Genomic DNA, 19367 nt, shown 5'->3' with positions numbered 1-19367 from the left:
AAGTTAAGCTTGCGTTTCTAAACTTATTAAAAAAAAAGTGTTGCAATCTTATTGTCCACAAGTGTACAATGGAGAGCATAAATGAGATTATTTTTCTTAACTAATATTAGTTAATGATACCGATAGTTATTGGTAAACGTGTACGGAATATGGTCCCAACAGGAAAAAAGCGTGCTACTGACTTTAAAATAAATCTATGTTAATAGAATCGGGCATTAGCCAATAAAAAGCGAATGGAAGCATTTCCTTTGATCACATTGTAAATAGATCACATGGAACACATCCACTCATGTCAATAGGAGCTTAGTAATTTTCTAGTGGACTACCTATCAAAGATCTAATATTTAATTGACCAATCGGGCGCCATTCAGAGTAAACTTATTCTAGGTAGAATCTTTATTTTGCTAATTGTTGGAAATTTTATATGCTTAGATTGGATTATATTTTTAGATCTAGAGGAATAATCCAATCTCAGAACAAAAAATTCTAAATTGCAAAATAAACATTCTACTGAACGTCACTGTTAGATTTTCCTTTGATGATTTTCATGCGCTCGCACCATATGAACGACGGGAGACGAAGTTTCATATGGTGACCGTGACGAGGGCGTAAGGTGTCATCGAGCTCCGTGCAGCTTGGTGCAGCCCTCGGGAAGACAATAAACAAGGGGAACGATGGCTCGTCTCTCTTAAATTGGTTTTCCCTCGCCGGTGATATCCTATGGTTGTTTTCGAGGTTGTGTAAAATTGTTTTCCCCGCGAGTGCGACAGCTTTACGGGGTGAGTTTTCACGAAATAACCTATCGACATCGATTCCCGAGGGAATACGACCCGCTTGTACCCTTCTCCCCTCTTCGATTCGTCGATGTGAGCCGAGCCCCGTCCCAATTTTGACAGGTTATGTTTGACAGGCGTGTGTAACCTTGGCCGTGTCTCGAGCGACCTCGAGTGGCTGGGAATCTGGCTCGCGAAATCCTCTTTCTTTCCCGTGTTACATTACGTAATTCGCTTCGAGGATCGTGTAGCACAGCGTCCGCGAACACCATCGGAGTTTCGCGCGGTCTCATCCGTCATAACGTGCGCGATTTCGACCGCTCGCTACGCCATATTGATAGCGAAGTGTTTTCAATTGGTAACTCCTGTTTTTTCCGGGATATATATCTCGCGCGAAGCATCCTTTATCGTTCTCACAAGGGCCACCAGACAGAAATTTTCGACACATGTGATCATAGTAATCCATGAACGGTACTAATTCAGAAGTAATTTCAAAAGTCACTCGTTCGTTCGTAGGCCCTTGCTTCGAAAAATTAAATTTCAATCTGCACAGATCGTATTTACGTGACTTTGAAAAACAAACTTGTGATTGTTGCTTCCTTGCCGGTTGTAAAAAATGATAAGCTTTAGAGGCACTGTAAAGAAAAAATTTTTTCATGTTTTGATAGCGTGTAAATTGAATTGTATGTATGGTTTTTTTTACAATCGATTAATTTTCAGCTGCAAAATGACTGAAAGCAGCATACCCAAAATGAAGCGGAATGGAGCGCGACTTTTTAAGAATCCACCACAACCGCACATGTGTATACAAGATTTTATAAAGGTATTATCATTGTGATAGTTATTGCAAGAATTGTTTATTATATAACTTGCAGGAATCAATAGCGTGAGTATTATATATAAATGTCAATCTTCTTGATATAGGGCAATATGGCTCCATGTTATATAAACGTACTGTCTTGGGACAAAATTGCAATGCCTCGAAAACCTTCACTGCCTGTGCCACTCTACGGAGGTATGAGAGTGCCACCACCTCGCACTAAGACAGATGCCGTAGTGTTTGCTGTAATGGTAAATCCAGAAGTTCTACGAATGAGCGGCAAGAATGCGGATGCAAAAGTAAGTAAAATATTTTTAATTTGCAGAGTTTTCAGAGTAATCACCATTTTTTTTTGTTGTTAATTTTTATAAAACAAGCACACGTAATATATCTGGAATTTTTATCACATATATTGTTATTTTCTAACAGAAGCGTTCAAGCTTTATTGAACTACTGCTTGACTTCATAGAAGCGATGAACGCAGGCGTAGTTTTCACTCGTCATTATTCAATATTAAAAGACCGAGACATTACGGGCGAATTGAAAGAAGTCTGGAATACGGTACTAGCTATACGTGAAAATGAACAACGTCCACCGCAGCAGGAAACTTGGATCGATGTTCAACCATCTATATCACAATTTCCTCAATATCCAGAACAGCAACAACAGCAACAGCAGCAACAAGAATATATACCACAACCGCCACAGTATCATTCGAATATTGCATACGGTAGGACTGTTAACAATGAAAATATGCACTATGAGAGTTATGGGCACCAGAACCCTATAATTTCCAAAAACGAGCCTATCTTCATATCTGGGCATATTGTGCCCCAGCAGTATCATGGCAACGTTCCTCGAATTGCGCTTGATCGCTACAACTATCGCGAACGTGGTAGGGATGGTCAAGTTGTGCAGAATATTATTGCGGCACAGCACCAATTTCAGCCAAGACAAACATGGCCGCAATATATGCATCCAAACTCCAATACGAAGTACATGCATCCAAATTCAAATTTGCCATATGGACCGGCTACAAATACCACTCCGACAATTAATCCTTCGAATCCAATCAAGTCTTTTCAACCATATACTGCTTATCAGCAACAACAACAGCAACAACAACAGCAGCCATTACCATCGCTACCACCGCCGCTGCATATGGATAATGCGATGCACATTGATATTCGTAGGATGCAACAGCAACCACAGCAGTCACAGACGCAATCACAAATACAACTGAGTCAAGTGCAGTCACAGTATGCTGAGCAATCTGGGTCATTCAACGTACAAAATAACGCACATAGAGGAAGTAGACCACATATGGGAGTAGCTCAAAAGAATAATGCTACTAAAAGGCAGACAAATTCATCAACGCACACTTCTTGTACAAATTGTCAAACTAAGGAAGATCAATCTTTTAGCAAGCCGAAAAGTCCTGTTAAAGTTCTTCAAAGGGAAACATTAACAGAACGGCAGAATACAATTAATCTTGTCGAGAATAATAAAACTTCAGTTGAAAAAACAGAAGAATTAAAGACTGTTCCGGTAACAGATTTAGATGAAGATCTTAAAAAAGGTGATGACATCGTGGTTGAGTATGTATGCACGGAAAAAGAAGACATCTGTAATTCGGAACTCGTGCATACCGTCGATGAAGCACCATCATGCGAAGAAAAACATTCTATAAAATTAGAATCTTGTAAAATGTCTTTAATGGAAACAAAAGAAGCGGAAGTGTCACAACAATTGACTGTTCAAAAGAATATCTCAAAGAAAGAATACCATAAATTCATTAGGGGCAATGCGCGAACGCGAAGGACGCCAGCGACTAAAGGGGATAAGCATAACTTTTCTGCTGCGGAGAGCCCAAAACGCTCGCAGCCGACTATGAATAGCATTATTAAGAGTGTATTCAAAATTAATCCAGGCGCATCTGGTGAAGAGTCGTCCGGTAAGAAAAAAATGAATGGTCAAACGAGAACAACTAACGGCAAAGCTATGTGCGAGAATGAGGAACACGTACAACAGGGATATACGATATTAAAAAAGGAGACTCAGGAGGAGATGATGAGCGAGATCGCTCAATTATCCATTCAAGACTGCAAGGAAGCGACCGAAGTCGCTCCCGTGCTCTCGTGATAGCCTGGCCTACAGCTGTTACTCAGCTGTGTCGGCACGCGACCGAGAGCTTTGATGTAAATAGGTAGGATTTTATTAAAAAAAAAAAAGAAGTGAGGAAACAAAAGACACCGCATATAAATGAGAGGGAGAGGAGGCAAGATACATCTTTGATGATTATAAATAATGTCCTAATGAAACATCTCGATTTTTTCCGGATTAAATTGATGTATCTCTTTGAGAGGAGGGGGGGGGGGCAGTTTCAACGGTTGATTATCATCGCGCAAATATTTGACGTCACTGACATTATTTGTGATTTTACGATTCACAGTGGTATCGAATTATTTGATATTTAAAAGCATCGTTATGTACTGAAGATTCTTCGATAGTCTATGTTTTAATTCGTGATCCACAACACTAATGATTGCTCAATGCACTTAAACATTTTTTTTTATTGAAGAGTTTATATACTTTTTAAAAATTTATGATAAACTCCAAACCTAAGATAAATAAAATATTGAGACATTGTGGATCGGATTAAGGATTAAGGATTAATTACTAAACTGTGTGGATGTAAACATCTTGAATATGATCATAGCAGAAATAACGGTACTACATGTAAGATCAACGAAATATTTATCAGTTTTCGTCAAAATATCAAAACATTCGCGATCGGAGCTGGGTACAATTTAAAAACAAAAAAATTCATGTATCCATATCCATACGTATCACTTGATTAATTAGTTTTCATGCAATGACTTTACTTATATAAGATAGATCATTTTCTTGAATGTTGCTTTCAATAACATCTTCGGTATCTATTATAGTTTTTATGTGTCCGTACCTGTAACTAAGAGCAAAGTTGCAGAGTTCTGAAATATCGGAGTTTTGTTGCGTTATGATTTATTAGATTTTTCTATATATTAGCTGATGAAAAGTATGATAAATTTAATTTTCTCTATATTTTTTATATTTTATAGAAAAATAAGTGTTTTTTAAATGAAATATTATGATAATTTGTTAAATGTTTAAAATTTGATCTAGGTATATATTTATTTTAAAAATATCTACTTTGAGAAAATAAGTATAAATATAATTTTTTCGCTATTTCTACTGTACCCACTACGGCGACGAGTGTGATTACTTGAGAATGTAAATTCACGCTTTGTTGATCGAGATCTGTTTAATAATTAATCTACTTCCAATATCTCACAGCAAATAAGATAAGATGAATAGAGAAGGTGATATTAAAATATTTTTAAGTATATGAGATTCTCTCCTGGATACTGGACTTCCTTATATATGAAAATTGATTGAAATTTACTTTGAATCTGCCTAAGCACCAAAAGCTGAACAAAAACGATAACATATTGCCGAATGTTATTGAATATTATGTGATCGCTAAATTAAGATTTATTAAAGTATTATCCGGTACAGATATATGCATGATTACTTCAGTGATATTCAGCATCTTTATTAAATGGACGGATCTCGTAGTTCAGCGAATCAGTAATAATTATGAGATCAACTCCATAATTGAAATGTGTGAACGTGTGTTTTACCCGGCTCCATTAAATATACAGTGATATTGACAGTGTATAGTTAAGAGGAATCGATAGATTTGAATTGGAATAACTGGAATAAAAAAAAAACACCGTGTAATTATTGCAAGACGAACGTATATTCGTATATTTACGTGGAACGAAGCATTTCATTATAGAACGTAAAACAGCTAATCATCTCGTACTTATCCTTCTACAAAGCAATTGGAAAAATTTGTCGCGACAAAACTTTACACATTATAAATACGGTAACAATCCAATCGCATTCTGGTTGCCTTTTCTTTTTAACGAAATTTCAATAAGAATAGTTAAATTAACAGTTTAAATTTTGTTTATACATTGTTTGTTAAAACAGTTTATAATTCCGTTTTAGCAATGATTGTCGAAAAAAAAAAATATTGTATTGAAAGTGATATTGTATTGAAGTAATTCTTTTGTAACATCATTTATAAATGTAATCTATTAATATGCATAATATGCTCGTTATTTATATTTTTAAAAATTATGTAATTGCAATTACGTAATTTTATTATAAAAATTGCATTTCCTAATTTTGAAATATATAAACTTTAAAAAAAAATTAGAAGTTTATATAGCAACTAATGATTTTAAGAAATAGCAATTGTTTATAGATATATTAAGATACAGTGTTAACAAATACATATTTTTTATGCGAAATCTTGTGTGAATTCTTGTGCGAAGATGAAAAGACAAGAGACAATATTTATACAAATCATGCCATTTTAAGAAAATTGAAACAAATGTTATTACTGAATTATTACTGTACTTATAATGTGAACAAAGCCTAAAATTTGTTTTCGAAGTGTACTGTCAGTGAGTCGTTTTTTAATCTCTGATCTCCGAATATTAAATTTTATAATTTTAAAAAATTTGTATATATATATATATATATATATATATATATATGTATTTATATTTATATATATATATATTTATATACACACACACACACACATTGTGTGTGCGTGCGTGCGTGTGTGTGTATGTATGTATACACAGTACTATAGATTTATATTATGATTATATTATCATATAAAGAAAATTATACTTTTTTTTTTAAATCTTGATATTTTTAACTCGATGAATTAACAATTAGCAAATGGAGAGAATTAAACGATGACTCACTAGCTGCATTTATATAAAAACCGTTTGATTTTAATCTCTCGATAGCAAGTCGATTATATTTTAATTCTTTCTACATCATTCGTCTCTCGAATTTCCTATCGAGCGATTGTCCTCGACGCGTCAAATACTCAGAGTCAATTACGCGATTTACAGGGGATAAATCTGCCATCACAAAATCGTTGTAATCTCAATAAACAGTCGGAAAAATATAATAGGAATTACTATATAGAAATACCGAGGAAATGTGCTTCTCGGTTGGATGTACTCTGCCAGTTTTATCAGCCTAAGAGGAAGGAATGTCGCGCATCACGTACAATTTAATCGAGACTAATCGGTCACATTATCGCGCACATGATCGCCCAATTATTTCTCGATTAGACATGACTTGATCACGCGCATTATTTTCTTATTTAATGCGCAATAAGGCGTCTAAACGCACACCGGACATCAGCGATCTTGTTCCTAAGAGCTGAAGAAAAACCAAACAGTTTTAGCGAAATGTAATGTTCAACGCGTTATGTAGTCACCGATACTCCTAATGCTAACAAACGGTCTTTTAAGCGTGAAAAATAGTGTTTGGCCTCGGACATAGATGATATTCGTTATTGTATTCTAACAGTTCAACAGTCGCTGCCACGTAAAAGCGGCGGATAAAACTGCCATTTTTAAATTGAAATAGTTGGAAAGAGTCGATTTTAATCGTGCAGATTGTAACGTGGTGTGTGTGTGTGTGTGTGTGTGTGTGTGTGTGTGTGTGTTTTGATGTATATGTTGTATGCCTGCGTGCGTATATTCAATAATTGGCTGTCTTTTAGATCGATCTTAACGAAATCGGCTTTATTAAAAATATATTTTTGTACTCGGTGATGCGCAGCTTCTTGGCTGAAAACAAAGCAGTTTAGAAACTGTGAAATTATCCCCCGAAACTAAGTATTATTTTTTTACGAACAAAAAGGGGTGTTGAATAATTGCGAAATTGTTATGATATGTAGAATTAAATTCCGTAGATTATTTTCATCTTTTGTTGATTGTAGATATATCAGACTGGGAATTTACTTTTTTTTTTATTGTTTTCGATAAAAAGCTGATAAATTGTAATTATAATATTTGAATATTAGATGAACAATTTTTTTTTTATTGTGTTTTTATAAAAATATAAAATCTACATTATAAAAATTATCTCTTGTGATTTAAATGTAAAAGTAACTATAAGAGAGCTTTGAGTGTTAGCTACGAAAATTAATATAAAAATGTGTGTAAATGTTCGGAAGCGACATTTTTATAAGAGAGAACATTTTCAGCCATTTCAGCGTTCTTTGAATGATATATATACAGATTAATAATTTTAAGAGACTTCGATTCGAACGACTACAGGAAGACTCTTTGCAACTATTTAAATTTGCGAACCGCATTTTTATCATGTTCCCTGTGTCGCATGCCTCGATATTTTAGAATGTACTTGTAAGCTGTTTGAACCGAAGGGGATCGGCTCTCGAATTTTATTTCCGGACATTTAGTCATGTTTGTTCATTTGTATTCGAAGCGCTTCGTTAGTTAACGTTAAGAGATCTCAGCTCGCGAGTAGTTACTTGTTTATGTACAATTGCATGGAAAGGACCAATCCGCAGAAGAGAGAAAGACAGTGCAATTATAATAAGCGCGGAAAGAAGAAAAAAAGGATGAAAATAGATGTGTGCGCCGTAAGTGTGATGATGTGAAAATACCTCTGTTATTTTTGAAAATCGCGACTTTACAATTGTATCGGCTGAATTCTCCTAGAGATGACAATGTAGGAATAAGGCTGTGTAATAATCACTATTAGCGACATTATTTTGCGACCTGAGTCCCTTCTACGATCCGTCTAGACCGTTGTTATATTTAATACACTAAGCGCCATGAAAGCTACGACTCGGTTAAACTGCGTTGCGACAAATGCAAATCGATGTGTTGTTACTCGCGCAATTTTTACGAAAATGAGATTGCGAATGACACGGATTCTCGGGAGAGAGGGGGGGGGGGGTAGGAGGGAGACCACGGATTCCAAGGATGAATATAGCCTCATGAATAATTTATAAGATGAACTCTTTATTCAGGATCAGCAAATGTAATGGACTTCACTAAAATCCAAATGCAAATTATAGTTTGCTATGAGATGGCAACTTGACTTTCCACGCGAAACGCGGAGCTTCGTTAATGAGAAGGACGTTTTAAACAAATGAAGATGATTTAGCCTCGCGAAATGAAAATTATTACGATAATGATGATTACGATATAATAATTACGATAATAATTTCGAATTACAATTTTGATCCTGTTAATATACATATTTATCTACCATTAAAATATACAGTCGTTTTTTCCTTTTTTTTTTTTTTACATTTTTTTTCTTTTTATTTTCATTCGGATGATGAGACATGGCGAGTGGCGCTTAGTGCGCGTTTGGCGAACGTTTATTTATAAGTTTATTTAAGATGAATTAAATTTATGTGTCTTGCACAATGCAGACCTTTAATAACTTTACCGAAACTACACCGTGATTCTAAATGCTTCTATTTTTAAGTCTTCGGAGAACAGCGTATTCGAACATCGACAAATGTTTTCTCAATTTTGACCTGTACGGCGATTCTTTTTTTAATTATAATTTGATAGCGGCTTGGCCCGTTTCTGTCAAACGCCAAAACCGTTTCCTCGACGCCGCTCCTCCTCTCATTATTGTTAAAAATATGTATTCAGTATTTGTGTTATTTTAGATTCTTATTATTATTGTCCAGGTATATTACAGTTTATTAAATCATTATTATCACGAACATTGTAATCTATTATAATACATAGTTTTTTCAAAATTTGTCTAGTGTCGTTGTTACTTATATCTTGCTTTATTATCCATCGGATCATAGTGCTTAAACCTTACTAGTTAATTTCGCAAATTGTATTGTTTTTTACTTTCAGGTTTTTTTAAAATAATCATAAGTGATTTTCTTTCCTTAATAAAGATATCGAGAAAAATCGTTTGTTTATTTATCCTTAAAAAGCCATAAATAAGATAATATTAATTTAACAATTAATATTAATTATTGTTATAATTATTTGCGATCTGTGAAGGATGATTTGCAAAATTCAAATAAAGTAATTTTGACCTAAAAATCAGCCGTACTCCGATCTACGTCCTTGTATCGATGACTAATTGTATTGATGATTAATGTAATTTAGTAGATTTAATACTAATCCATGAATTTCAACATAAGACCTGAGAGCCTTAAACATTAACCGTACTTTGGTATTTAAAGATATTTAGGTACAATTTAAAACTTCATGTTGAATGTCGCATAATCTTATCGAAAAGAATAACTCATGTTTATAGTCAATTCTTTGCTTAGCTAATTAAAAACCAATCCAATTTTTTTAGGTCGATTAGAATAATAGAAAAATGAACGAATAATATGGACAATTTGAAGACAGAAATTAAAGAAAAATATTCGATCAATCACTTCTGCCCACAATCACAAATATCCGATCATTTTGATCAACACAAAAGGCATTATCTTCCATCACACATTAGACTCCATATTTTAATTCAAATGCAATGCAAGCTCAGGAAATTAAATTGAGATCTATTACATCCGCTGTATTTTCTTGCTGTACATCGTTCCATTAGATTTTTACTGGATTTGGTATTTATGAAAAATGCGTCCGATTTTGCAAATCGAACAATCATTTATTCTCTCGCTTCGAAAATCGTTCGACAATTCATCTTTCTACTACATCTCATCTGCGTTTGATATTAATATTCTTTTGAATCGAACTCCTCGATCCTGGATTTAAAAACCGAACGCAAAGAAATTATGCAATTTTACGTGCCAAAACTTGACTTTATTAATTTAGACCTGTTCTTCTTAGCTGAATTTCTTGCACAGTTAACATAAAGTTGATAAATTTTCTTTTAGATATAGATATTTAAATCTTTATATAAGATGTTATGACAATTTATAGAGATTTACCGGAAACATTTAATATTTGCTAAAAAGTAAGTATAAACATTAACTGTTTTTATAATTTGAAACTATTTGAGTCCAATAGATACATCTATAGGTATAATCTACAATGTTATGAATTTTGCAAGCAATTCTTTCAAAAGTATATTCGGAAATGCATTTGAAATATCTTATATGAGAAACGAAAGACAATTTATTTTGCGTATTGAATTTTAGGAATATTTAATTTTTTTTTCGTCGTCAAAAAATCTACTATCGTCAAAAACTATATATATTTTTCGATCAAAATCAGTAATTAATAATTATTCATTTTTTTAATTTGCCTATATATATATATATATATATAATAATGGAAATCTGTGAAATATATTGAAATTATCAATTATGTAGATACAAAATATATTTTTTTCAGATATCATTAGTATATTACAAAGAGCATTATTAGCATATTATAATGATATTATAAATTATGAAAATATTTTCATAAAAGATATTCAGGAAATATCTTATTCTGAATGAAAATGTATATGTAAATGTATATATTATAATACATACATATTATATATTATAATTATGAGATATCTAAAATTAAATAAATATTTTTCGCTCATTCACGAGCACTACTATAAAATACGGCACCACTATAAAAACTATATAGAATAAAATAAAAAACTCACTATTATGAGATCATTTCAATTATTTCTCTAATGAAATGATTTTTTTTAAGACGAGTTCCCAAAATGGAATTCCACCTAAACACAGCCTAGTACAGCCTCTAGATGAGAAGCTGTAAAATAAAAATAAATTAAATATAGTTTTTCACACATCTAAAGAAAAACCAATTTAGTTTACAATACAATTATTAATTAAGATTATCTTTATAGAAATGTAGACATTTTTTTAGACGACCTGATTTTGTCTGGGATACCAATCTAGTTTATCGATTATTTGTGCATATCAATTTTAGTTAATACGCATGTTAAATAAATGTAAATTATTATTTTAAAAAGATTTTTTTCTAGATGTATCCCGAATAACTACTAATAATCTCTAATATATTCAAGATTTACTGAATATATTAGAGATTATTAGTAATTATTCGGGATATATCTAGAAAAAAATCTTTTTAAAATAATAATTTACATCTATTTAACATGCGTATTAACTCTTGCATATATCTTGAATATACATTCAAAGTAATATACATTTAAAATTTTTAACAGCAGTAACCATAAAGATGTCAGAAGTAACATATTTCATATCAATCAATCATCAATAAGAACATATTTCATTGAAATCGCTATCTCTTCGTTTTCTTAAATGCGGACAGAATTTAGTATATTCTATATTTTAATATCTTTCATATATTCAAAGCTTCTGTTGAATATTTCTGAGATATTGGCAAAATATATCGGCAGGATATAAATCTCTATGAAGTTATTATAAACATTTAATATTACATTTAATATTAAAAAATAATTTCTCGATCGGAAATTACAACATTATTTTCTTTTGCCTCTTTTTTTTAAAAAGATTAAAATATTAGAATAGCATGACGCGCGATGACGCGAATGGCAATGGCGAAGAAATATATAGAACTCGACTGCTTATGCTTTCACTTATTATAGTCGTCGTGAGGGACCAGTTTGATGCTCCGTGCTGCGTAAGGAGGTTTTACGGGGGAGCAGCGAAGCAGAGAGGACTTTCCTTTCCCTGTCTATGGCAAACAAGCCGTGCGACTACTCTCACTCTGCGCTAAATCACGCCGTGGATTCTCTCACGAAGCAAAGTCAGTTACCACCGATCAACTGTCACTGATCAATTTGAGACAGTGACGCGCGCATTTCTGGTGACAAATAATGATTTGCGCGGGCAAATTATCGTTAGTGGACGCACAGTGGACGCGAGTGGATGCGAGAAAATTCGAGTCTTCCTCTTCCCTTCGGGGAATCGAAAGTGACGGAAATGCCGCGGAAACTGGCAACTCGCAATCGCATCCCCGCGGCACTTTTACATCCGATTTTCTGCCTGACTATCAGGAATCCTCTATCTTCCGTTTCTCGATGTGAAAGCGACGCAGTGATGTCACGCACTGCTCTTACCTCGCGCATTCGAAAATAGATTTGGACACGCATTATATAACGCAAAACAAATAACGTTGCATTTGCACGTCGCATTATAACGAGCGTGTTAAAATAAATAATTGGAAGGACGGCAGCTTAAGCTGCATAAATCAACCTTTTCGTTCGTGGATTTCTTCATGAGGTTTCGCATCACGAACATCAAACTTTTAACTTTTCAAATTGCGCATCAAATTGCGAACTCACGTTGCGAGTGAATCTTTCTTTTACCGCATAATTTAAAATAAAAAATTGCGACAATCGGAAGGGTGATTTTTGAGATTGAAGCGATGATTAGTCGAACAACTTCACGGAAGAAGAAAAAATTTCGATGTGTCTTCCTTTGCAATTATGGGAATTATGCTTTGCAATACTACGCGTTGCTCTTCAAGTAGACAAGTGCACAAGAGGTATACAAAGTAGTTTACCGTCATCTGGGGGGGGGGGAGGTGGGGGAGAGATGGAAAGGAAGAAAAAAGGAGTGGAAGGGGTTCCTTTCTCCGCAAGATGCGCGAAACAAATTTCTGTAGCAAGTCTCAGGTATGACCAGTACGATTGAAACTTTCGCAAAATACGCCTCGCAATATACTCACCGGCTGCACAGGATCACGCACTGAATCAGATATCATCTTGACAATTTTACTCATCAGTGTCACCACTTTCCTCGAATCAGATCGCTCATAGGTGGACCGTTATTTATTCATAACGCAGTGCTTCTCTTCTTTGATGTCGACATAAAGCGGACAAGATGATTGAAAACTTTCCGGATGACGCTATTATAAAAGGTCAGTTATTTTGCTTCAACGGAATGCGGTATCGCTCGATTAAATTAATAATCAGTTTCATTTAATCTTTCTGAATTTGCATATTTTGTATAAATAAAATTTAATTATAAGTCTATTTTTTTAGTGTTATTTATCTCAAATTACGAATCTTAATTTTAATAAATATTTTCTTTGATTTAAATTATATATTTCTATATATTTTTCCTCCAGGATAAAACAATACGGTTACTGTATGTACTTAAAGAATACGTACTAATACAATAATAAAAAAATCAAGGATTTTCAACGTTAAAGAGCTGCAATAGAATTGCAATAACAATATTTTGCTTTCATATATATATATATATATATATATATATTTAAATGTACTTAAAATAAAAAAAATTAGAGCGACAAAAATATGAAATGTACTTAAGTAATTGTAATCAGATATAAATTAAATTAAAAATAAAAAATCGTAAAACACGAGAATACGTATACAGATGCATATACTATATCTAGTATTATACTACGTTCTTCAAGGTTATGCTTAGTGAAACACATAAGAATGTTGCAACAAAAAATATGTATATATGCCTTTCAAATACTATTAAGATACAGAATACTTTATATAACATTTCTGATTTATAAATTCTTGTAGATGTTGTATGTGTAAATATACTATTTTTAGGTTACCTGCAGCTTTTACGTAATGTTAATGCCTTTTATATAAAATAAAAGTATACATACTTTGAATTTATTTGAAAAGAAGATTCTATTAAAATAGAATATTGTACGTTATATAATATATTTTTAATTTAATTTTATTTTTTACTGTACACGCGTCTTATGACCATCGTTGTGACATTGCTTTAAAACAGATAAAACAAATAAAAGTTTTATTAGAAAATAACAAGATATATTTATCTAATAAAAGAAAAATTCTGACTTTAAAATGTTGTTCAAACTAAATAGAAACATATTTAAACATTTAAAGAAATTTTGTGATAATGAAATAATTGTTTTGCTGATTATGAAACTTATCTGTTTCAGAAAGTATAATGTAAAAAGCCCGCTTTCGATGATTCATAATGTTTATAAGATTTTATGACTAATTTTTTTTTATAATTTTCTATATAATTTGATATGTATTTTGGCATACATGTGTATTTTAATAAATATTTCATTAAGCATATTTTATATATTCTTTTATATTATATAAATAAATATAAAATTATGAACAAAATTCTACTCTAAATTTTAAAACAAATATAAGTGTAAAATAAATTTTATTTGTAATGGATTCCATATTTATGGATTTGTGTGTGTGTGTGTGTGTGTGTGTGTGTGTGTGTGTGTGTGTGTGTGTGTGTGTGTGTGTGTGTGTGTGTGTGTGTGTCAAATTATACAATCTTTCATTTTTTTTTTAATTTATTATTTTTTATGAATATCTTAATTTTAATTATCTCAAGTCGCCTACATTTTACATAATAATTTCTACGTTTTAATATATAACTTTGTATTAATACAACAGCAAATGATAATTATATCGCATAAATCCTTGATTAATAAGCAACTCATGTACGATTAGTTGCTATCAGTTGATATCAAATTATATTATAATTACTGAGAACTAAGATAATAAAGGTTCGGCCTCGGCTGAAATATGTATTTCTTCCGTTATGTCAATCTTCCGTTGGCAGCAGTTGGGAGTAAAAAAAGATATATATATATATATATATATATATATATATATCTTTATTTTTATCTTTTGATTAAGAAAATAATATTGTTCTGTTAAAATAATGTATTAAATATTCAAATGACAAAAATGTCTAAATATTACAAAAAGTTATTCTTAAAGTGAAAGTCAAAATATAACAAATATTTTATTATCTACTTTTAAACTGTAACATTATAATTGTGTATACATTCCATTTACAGAAAAAAAATATCACAAAAGCAAAAAATACTCAAAAAATTTTGAGTGTCTTTTACTAATATTGATGTTCGTAATGGTGACATAGCAGAGTTTATTATTTTTTTATCGTTTTAAGATCGATTTATTATATTATTTTTAATTTGTGTTAATTTGTGTAAAAAATTTTTATTTTGTGTTATTATCCTCTTTAATCATAAATTTGTGCTTGTAGAAAATGCAAGTGTAATAAAAAATAAAGCAAATGTGCTGATGGCCATGTTTTTATACACAACAATACTATCAAATGTTAATATCAAATTAATTAATTAATAACATCAATAATTAATATTAAATTATCAATTGTTACTATCAATCAATATCAAATATTAATTATTCAATAACTTTGTGATAAGCAGTAATGTCTCGCCATATATAACTATCAATTGTTATTGATATCAAATATTAATTATTCATTATGATGCGATAAATAGTTATCTCTCAGTATATAATTACATAGGATATAATATCAAATTGTTAAGACTTGTAAAATTTCCGGTATTCCGTTCACGTGCCACGCACGAACGTTAACGTTAATTTTGACGTTTCTACATGCGGAACATGTACGATCAATTTATGCGATCGCCCGCACGACGTTTTTACATGTGTCCTCTTGTTCTGCCAAACGTGGCTTTGGAAATTCCCAATTATGCCTGCATAATGGGTGATTTGAGCAAGGATCCTTTTGAGAGCATTACCTTAGTAGAATTGATAAGAAAAGAAGTTAAAAATTTTAAACAGTAAAATATAATTTTAGTTATTTGAAAAAACACTTTTATGTCTCTTTTTAAAATAAAATTTTAAAAGTGCGGAAATATTAATAATCTATTTATGTGTTTGCACACAACAAAAGAGGAAGCGCGTTAATTTAAATTATCTACACTTCATTATAGGTATAATATATAGCACTATGGCATAAACAAGGTATTCGAAAATTATTGTTATTATTATTTCCGACGCTTTTATTTTTATCAACGAGAATAATTTATGATGCATTTTTTAGATGTAGTGGAGAAACGACTGCGAATTATTCTAGATGAAGGACCTCGGAGTCCAATGAACTTCGAAGATGTGAAACCAGAATTGCCTCCTTTTTATGATGAGAAGAAATTTCGATTGGGTCAACAAGCCTTTTATAATAACGTATTCTCCATGATGATTGCAAAACTTTCCGGCCTTGTATCGCTATTCGCAATTTCAACCATACTGGATGTAGTTATGTTCACCAAAAAAAGCAATACTCCTTGTTTGGCGTATCGCAGGTATGCGTCGACGATACTCCATACATTCGTCTGGCATGAAAAGGATCCCAACGGCAAACCCAACGAGTAAGATTTCCAGAAAAATAAGAACCTATTATACGAGAACACAACACTGCACAACACTGGGAAAATCAGTCAAATTTTAAATTAAGTTAAATTTTATGTTTTTGCATCCACAATAATTCCATTGTGTAAAACAATTACACAATGGAATTTAAAAAATTCTCTTATTTTTATTCTTGAAATGAATAAATTTGCCGTAGAAATTTACAAAAAGATATTTGGATTCAGTGAGAAAAATGATAATGATTAAATTTGGATAGTGTTCCAAGAAAATAAGAATTATGTTATACGAAACACAAATATTGCGAGAGAAATCGAAAATGAAAAATAACGTAGATCTAAAACTTGTTAATGGAAACTTGTTGTTGGAATGTTCAGTGTAGTATTTAAATAAATGATTTAAATTGCAAATGGCAGTATTGAACAATTTTTAATGTTAAATAAGTAGATATATATATATATATATATATATATAAATAATATTTATAATTATATATTTATAGATACAAGTATAAAATTACAATATATTTATGTTGGTTGAAATATTTTTGAAAATCTTTCTTATATCTCTTTTATCATAATATAATGCGAACAATTTATTTCTTTTCCTCAGTATTACGTGTATTCGCTTGTAAATAATATATACAATAATTATTATAGATTCTTGGAATCCTTGAAAATTGTTCGTCGAAAGCATTGTAATGCATTCAAAAGAAGTACCGAGGCTGGTGTACATAAGCCAACGCAATTAGACATGGCACTTGCCCAGTTTGGATTTGTCGGATACATTATGGTGAGTGGAGAGTATCTGGGGATAAATGCCACTCCTGAGGAAATGGAGGGTACAGTGCATCTCTGGAGAGTCATCGGCAGCATGCTCGGAATGGACGATAAGTTCGTATCTACTTATCTTTTTTTGTTGCATATAGTACGATAACGATAATGTAAGCAAATCGTTGTAAAGTCGAAAATATATTTCAATTTATTATTTTGTTTGGTTAAATACACTGAATCCATTTTACGTGATTCACGATTATATTTGTTCTTTTTTTTAGATTTAATCTCTGTACAGGAACTGTCCAAGAAACCCGCGCGCTTTGCCAAAGAGTATTGGAAGAAGTTTTTATTCCTTGCTTGTCAAATAGAAACGAAAATTTCAATCACATGAGCACTGTGATGCTGCAGAGCCTTTGGCCTATTAATACTAATATCGAGCCAATAGCATTCACTGCCTTTACATTATACTTGGCTTCATCCACTGCGCGTAACAATAATCACTCCATTGAAATAGGTAATTTAGTAAAAATATTTAATAAAGATGTGTGTGTGTGTGTGTGTGTGTGTGTGTGTGTGTGTGTGTGTACATTATTTATAATATAAGTAATATATATATTATATTATAAATATATTATATATATATATATATATATATATATATATAATTAATAATTATATATATAATTTCAGATACTTCGACTATGCCATTTTATAGCTGGTACTTGTTCAATTTGCAACACTTTGTGCTGAAATACTTGATGCGACCTAGTGCTTGGTGGTCTCCATTTTTCCGCGCGATTTTTAATGGTTTAATGCGGCTTTCAATTTTTTTTCTGGGTAAATTTCCCTTCATAGCTACCTGGACATTTGGGAAGCAATATGCAGATGTCAATATTTTTCATTATCACTTCGACTAAGAGTTTAATTATAATTTGTTTTCGATCGCAATCGATTTTGATCGCTCTGAGCGATTATTAATAGAATAGTGCACTTTTTGTAATTAAAATGAGATGGACGTAAAATACGAACATAAAAAAAAGAAAGAACAAAAAGATCAGTGCAAGAAGTGCACTATGTCCTGAATTGCAAAACTCATTTAATCTCGCAATCAAAAACGTTATAAATAAAAAAAATGCCGATAACAAAATTACATGAAAATAAATATTAATGAATAGAAAATTCGCATAATTGTGATTTTGTTATTAATTTGTTATTTGTATAAAATAATATTGTATATTTGTATACAATAATGTATCAAAAAGCAGATATATTTCTACGGAAAAGAAAAAGATAAAAGAATAAAATAATATGCGTACATGTGAAATGATATTTATGTAATGATATTCAGGATTCTAGATGTATACTTGAAAAAAAAAAATAATATATTGCGCAGTTTTGTTAATAATGTATGGATAAAGCGCATGTACATATGTAATAAAACTTGCGTAATTACAGTAATTATGATAATTATAACAATTATAATATAAAATTATAATAATCATAATTACGAAAAGTTCAATTATTTTGGGACTATTAATTCAAATGTGTAAAATAAATATTCCAAATAATGTTTAATTATTAATTAATAATATTAATTAAAATAGATATCTAAAATGTATTATTTTATATCTTTATATTTTTCAAATTATAAATATTGTTATTGCTTTAGTTTTTAATTCAGTTCTTGAAATGATTCTGAACAAATGGATTATTATATTTCCATTCAGTTATTAGTAGAGTTAAGTTATTCGTTCTTTCTTTTCTCTATACTTATATGTAGATACAAGAAATGCTGAGGAGTGATGCGAACAATTTTAATGTAATTTACATTTGCAAATTAGGTATTTTCAAATTAAATAATTAAATAATTAGATTTGATCCCACCATTATAAATAAAAATAAAAAATTACATAAAGCTATGTATTTTAAAAATACAGGTTACTAAAAAAATTGCAATAAAAGAAAGTTTGTTTTATCGAGCTCTCTATT

General features: G+C 31.3%; 2 protein-coding genes across 4 annotated transcripts; both read left to right on the top strand.

Moving 5' to 3' along the window:
• Positions 1-535: 535 nt before the first annotated feature.
• On the top strand, positions 536-9428 carry LOC105422993 (uncharacterized). Of its 2 annotated transcripts, none has more exons than XM_011632613.3 (4): positions 536-779; positions 1494-1596; positions 1698-1892; positions 2023-9428. In XM_011632613.3, the coding sequence occupies exons 2-4, from the start codon at positions 1501-1503 to the stop codon at positions 3733-3735; spliced, it is 2004 nt and encodes a 667-aa protein (XP_011630915.2). In that variant the 5' UTR covers positions 536-779; positions 1494-1500; the 3' UTR covers positions 3736-9428. The 2 variants fall into 2 exon arrangements, with proteins under 2 accessions (XP_011630915.2, XP_011630923.2); XM_011632621.3 differs by lacking the exon at positions 536-779 and adding an exon at positions 882-1131.
• Positions 9429-11968: 2540 nt separating this feature from the next.
• LOC105423077 (uncharacterized) lies at positions 11969-18493 on the top strand. 2 transcript variants are annotated; one of them, XM_025217301.2, is made up of 6 exons: positions 11970-13319; positions 16170-16200; positions 16280-16604; positions 17262-17495; positions 17657-17892; positions 18069-18493. In XM_025217301.2, the coding sequence occupies exons 3-6, from the start codon at positions 16333-16335 to the stop codon at positions 18293-18295; spliced, it is 969 nt and encodes a 322-aa protein (XP_025073086.2). In that variant the 5' UTR covers positions 11970-13319; positions 16170-16200; positions 16280-16332; the 3' UTR covers positions 18296-18493. The 2 variants fall into 2 exon arrangements, with proteins under 2 accessions (XP_025073081.2, XP_025073086.2); XM_025217296.2 differs by lacking the exon at positions 16170-16200 and having other exon boundaries at positions 11969-13319.
• Positions 18494-19367: the final 874 nt, after the last annotated feature.

The sequence above is a fragment of the Pogonomyrmex barbatus genome, unplaced genomic scaffold (genome assembly GCF_055798465.1).
Source record: "Pogonomyrmex barbatus isolate J1 unplaced genomic scaffold, ASM5579846v1 scaffold23, whole genome shotgun sequence".
Lineage (NCBI taxonomy): Eukaryota > Metazoa > Arthropoda > Insecta > Hymenoptera > Formicidae > Pogonomyrmex > Pogonomyrmex barbatus.
Note: the sequence above shows the minus strand (reverse complement) of the source record. Positions and strands in the feature narration are given on the sequence as shown.

What these genes read in the sequence shown, in the direction of transcription:
- LOC105422993 (XM_011632613.3), top strand. Translation starts at nt 1,501, where the DNA reads ATGACTGAAAGCAGCATACCCAAAATGAAGCGGAATGGAGCGCGACTT. An exon ending in GTATACAAGATTTTATAAAG is followed by an intron (nt 1,597 to 1,697) that starts GTATTATCATTG and finishes TTCTTGATATAG; the next exon opens with GGCAATATGGCTCCATGTTA. An exon ending in GCAAGAATGCGGATGCAAAA is followed by an intron (nt 1,893 to 2,022) that starts GTAAGTAAAATA and finishes ATTTTCTAACAG; the next exon opens with AAGCGTTCAAGCTTTATTGA.
- LOC105423077 (XM_025217296.2), top strand. Translation starts at nt 13,283, where the DNA reads ATGATTGAAAACTTTCCGGATGACGCTATTATAAAAG. An exon ending in GGATGACGCTATTATAAAAG is followed by an intron (nt 13,320 to 16,279) that starts GTCAGTTATTTT and finishes TGCATTTTTTAG; the next exon opens with ATGTAGTGGAGAAACGACTG. An exon ending in ATGCTCGGAATGGACGATAA is followed by an intron (nt 17,496 to 17,656) that starts GTTCGTATCTAC and finishes TCTTTTTTTTAG; the next exon opens with ATTTAATCTCTGTACAGGAA.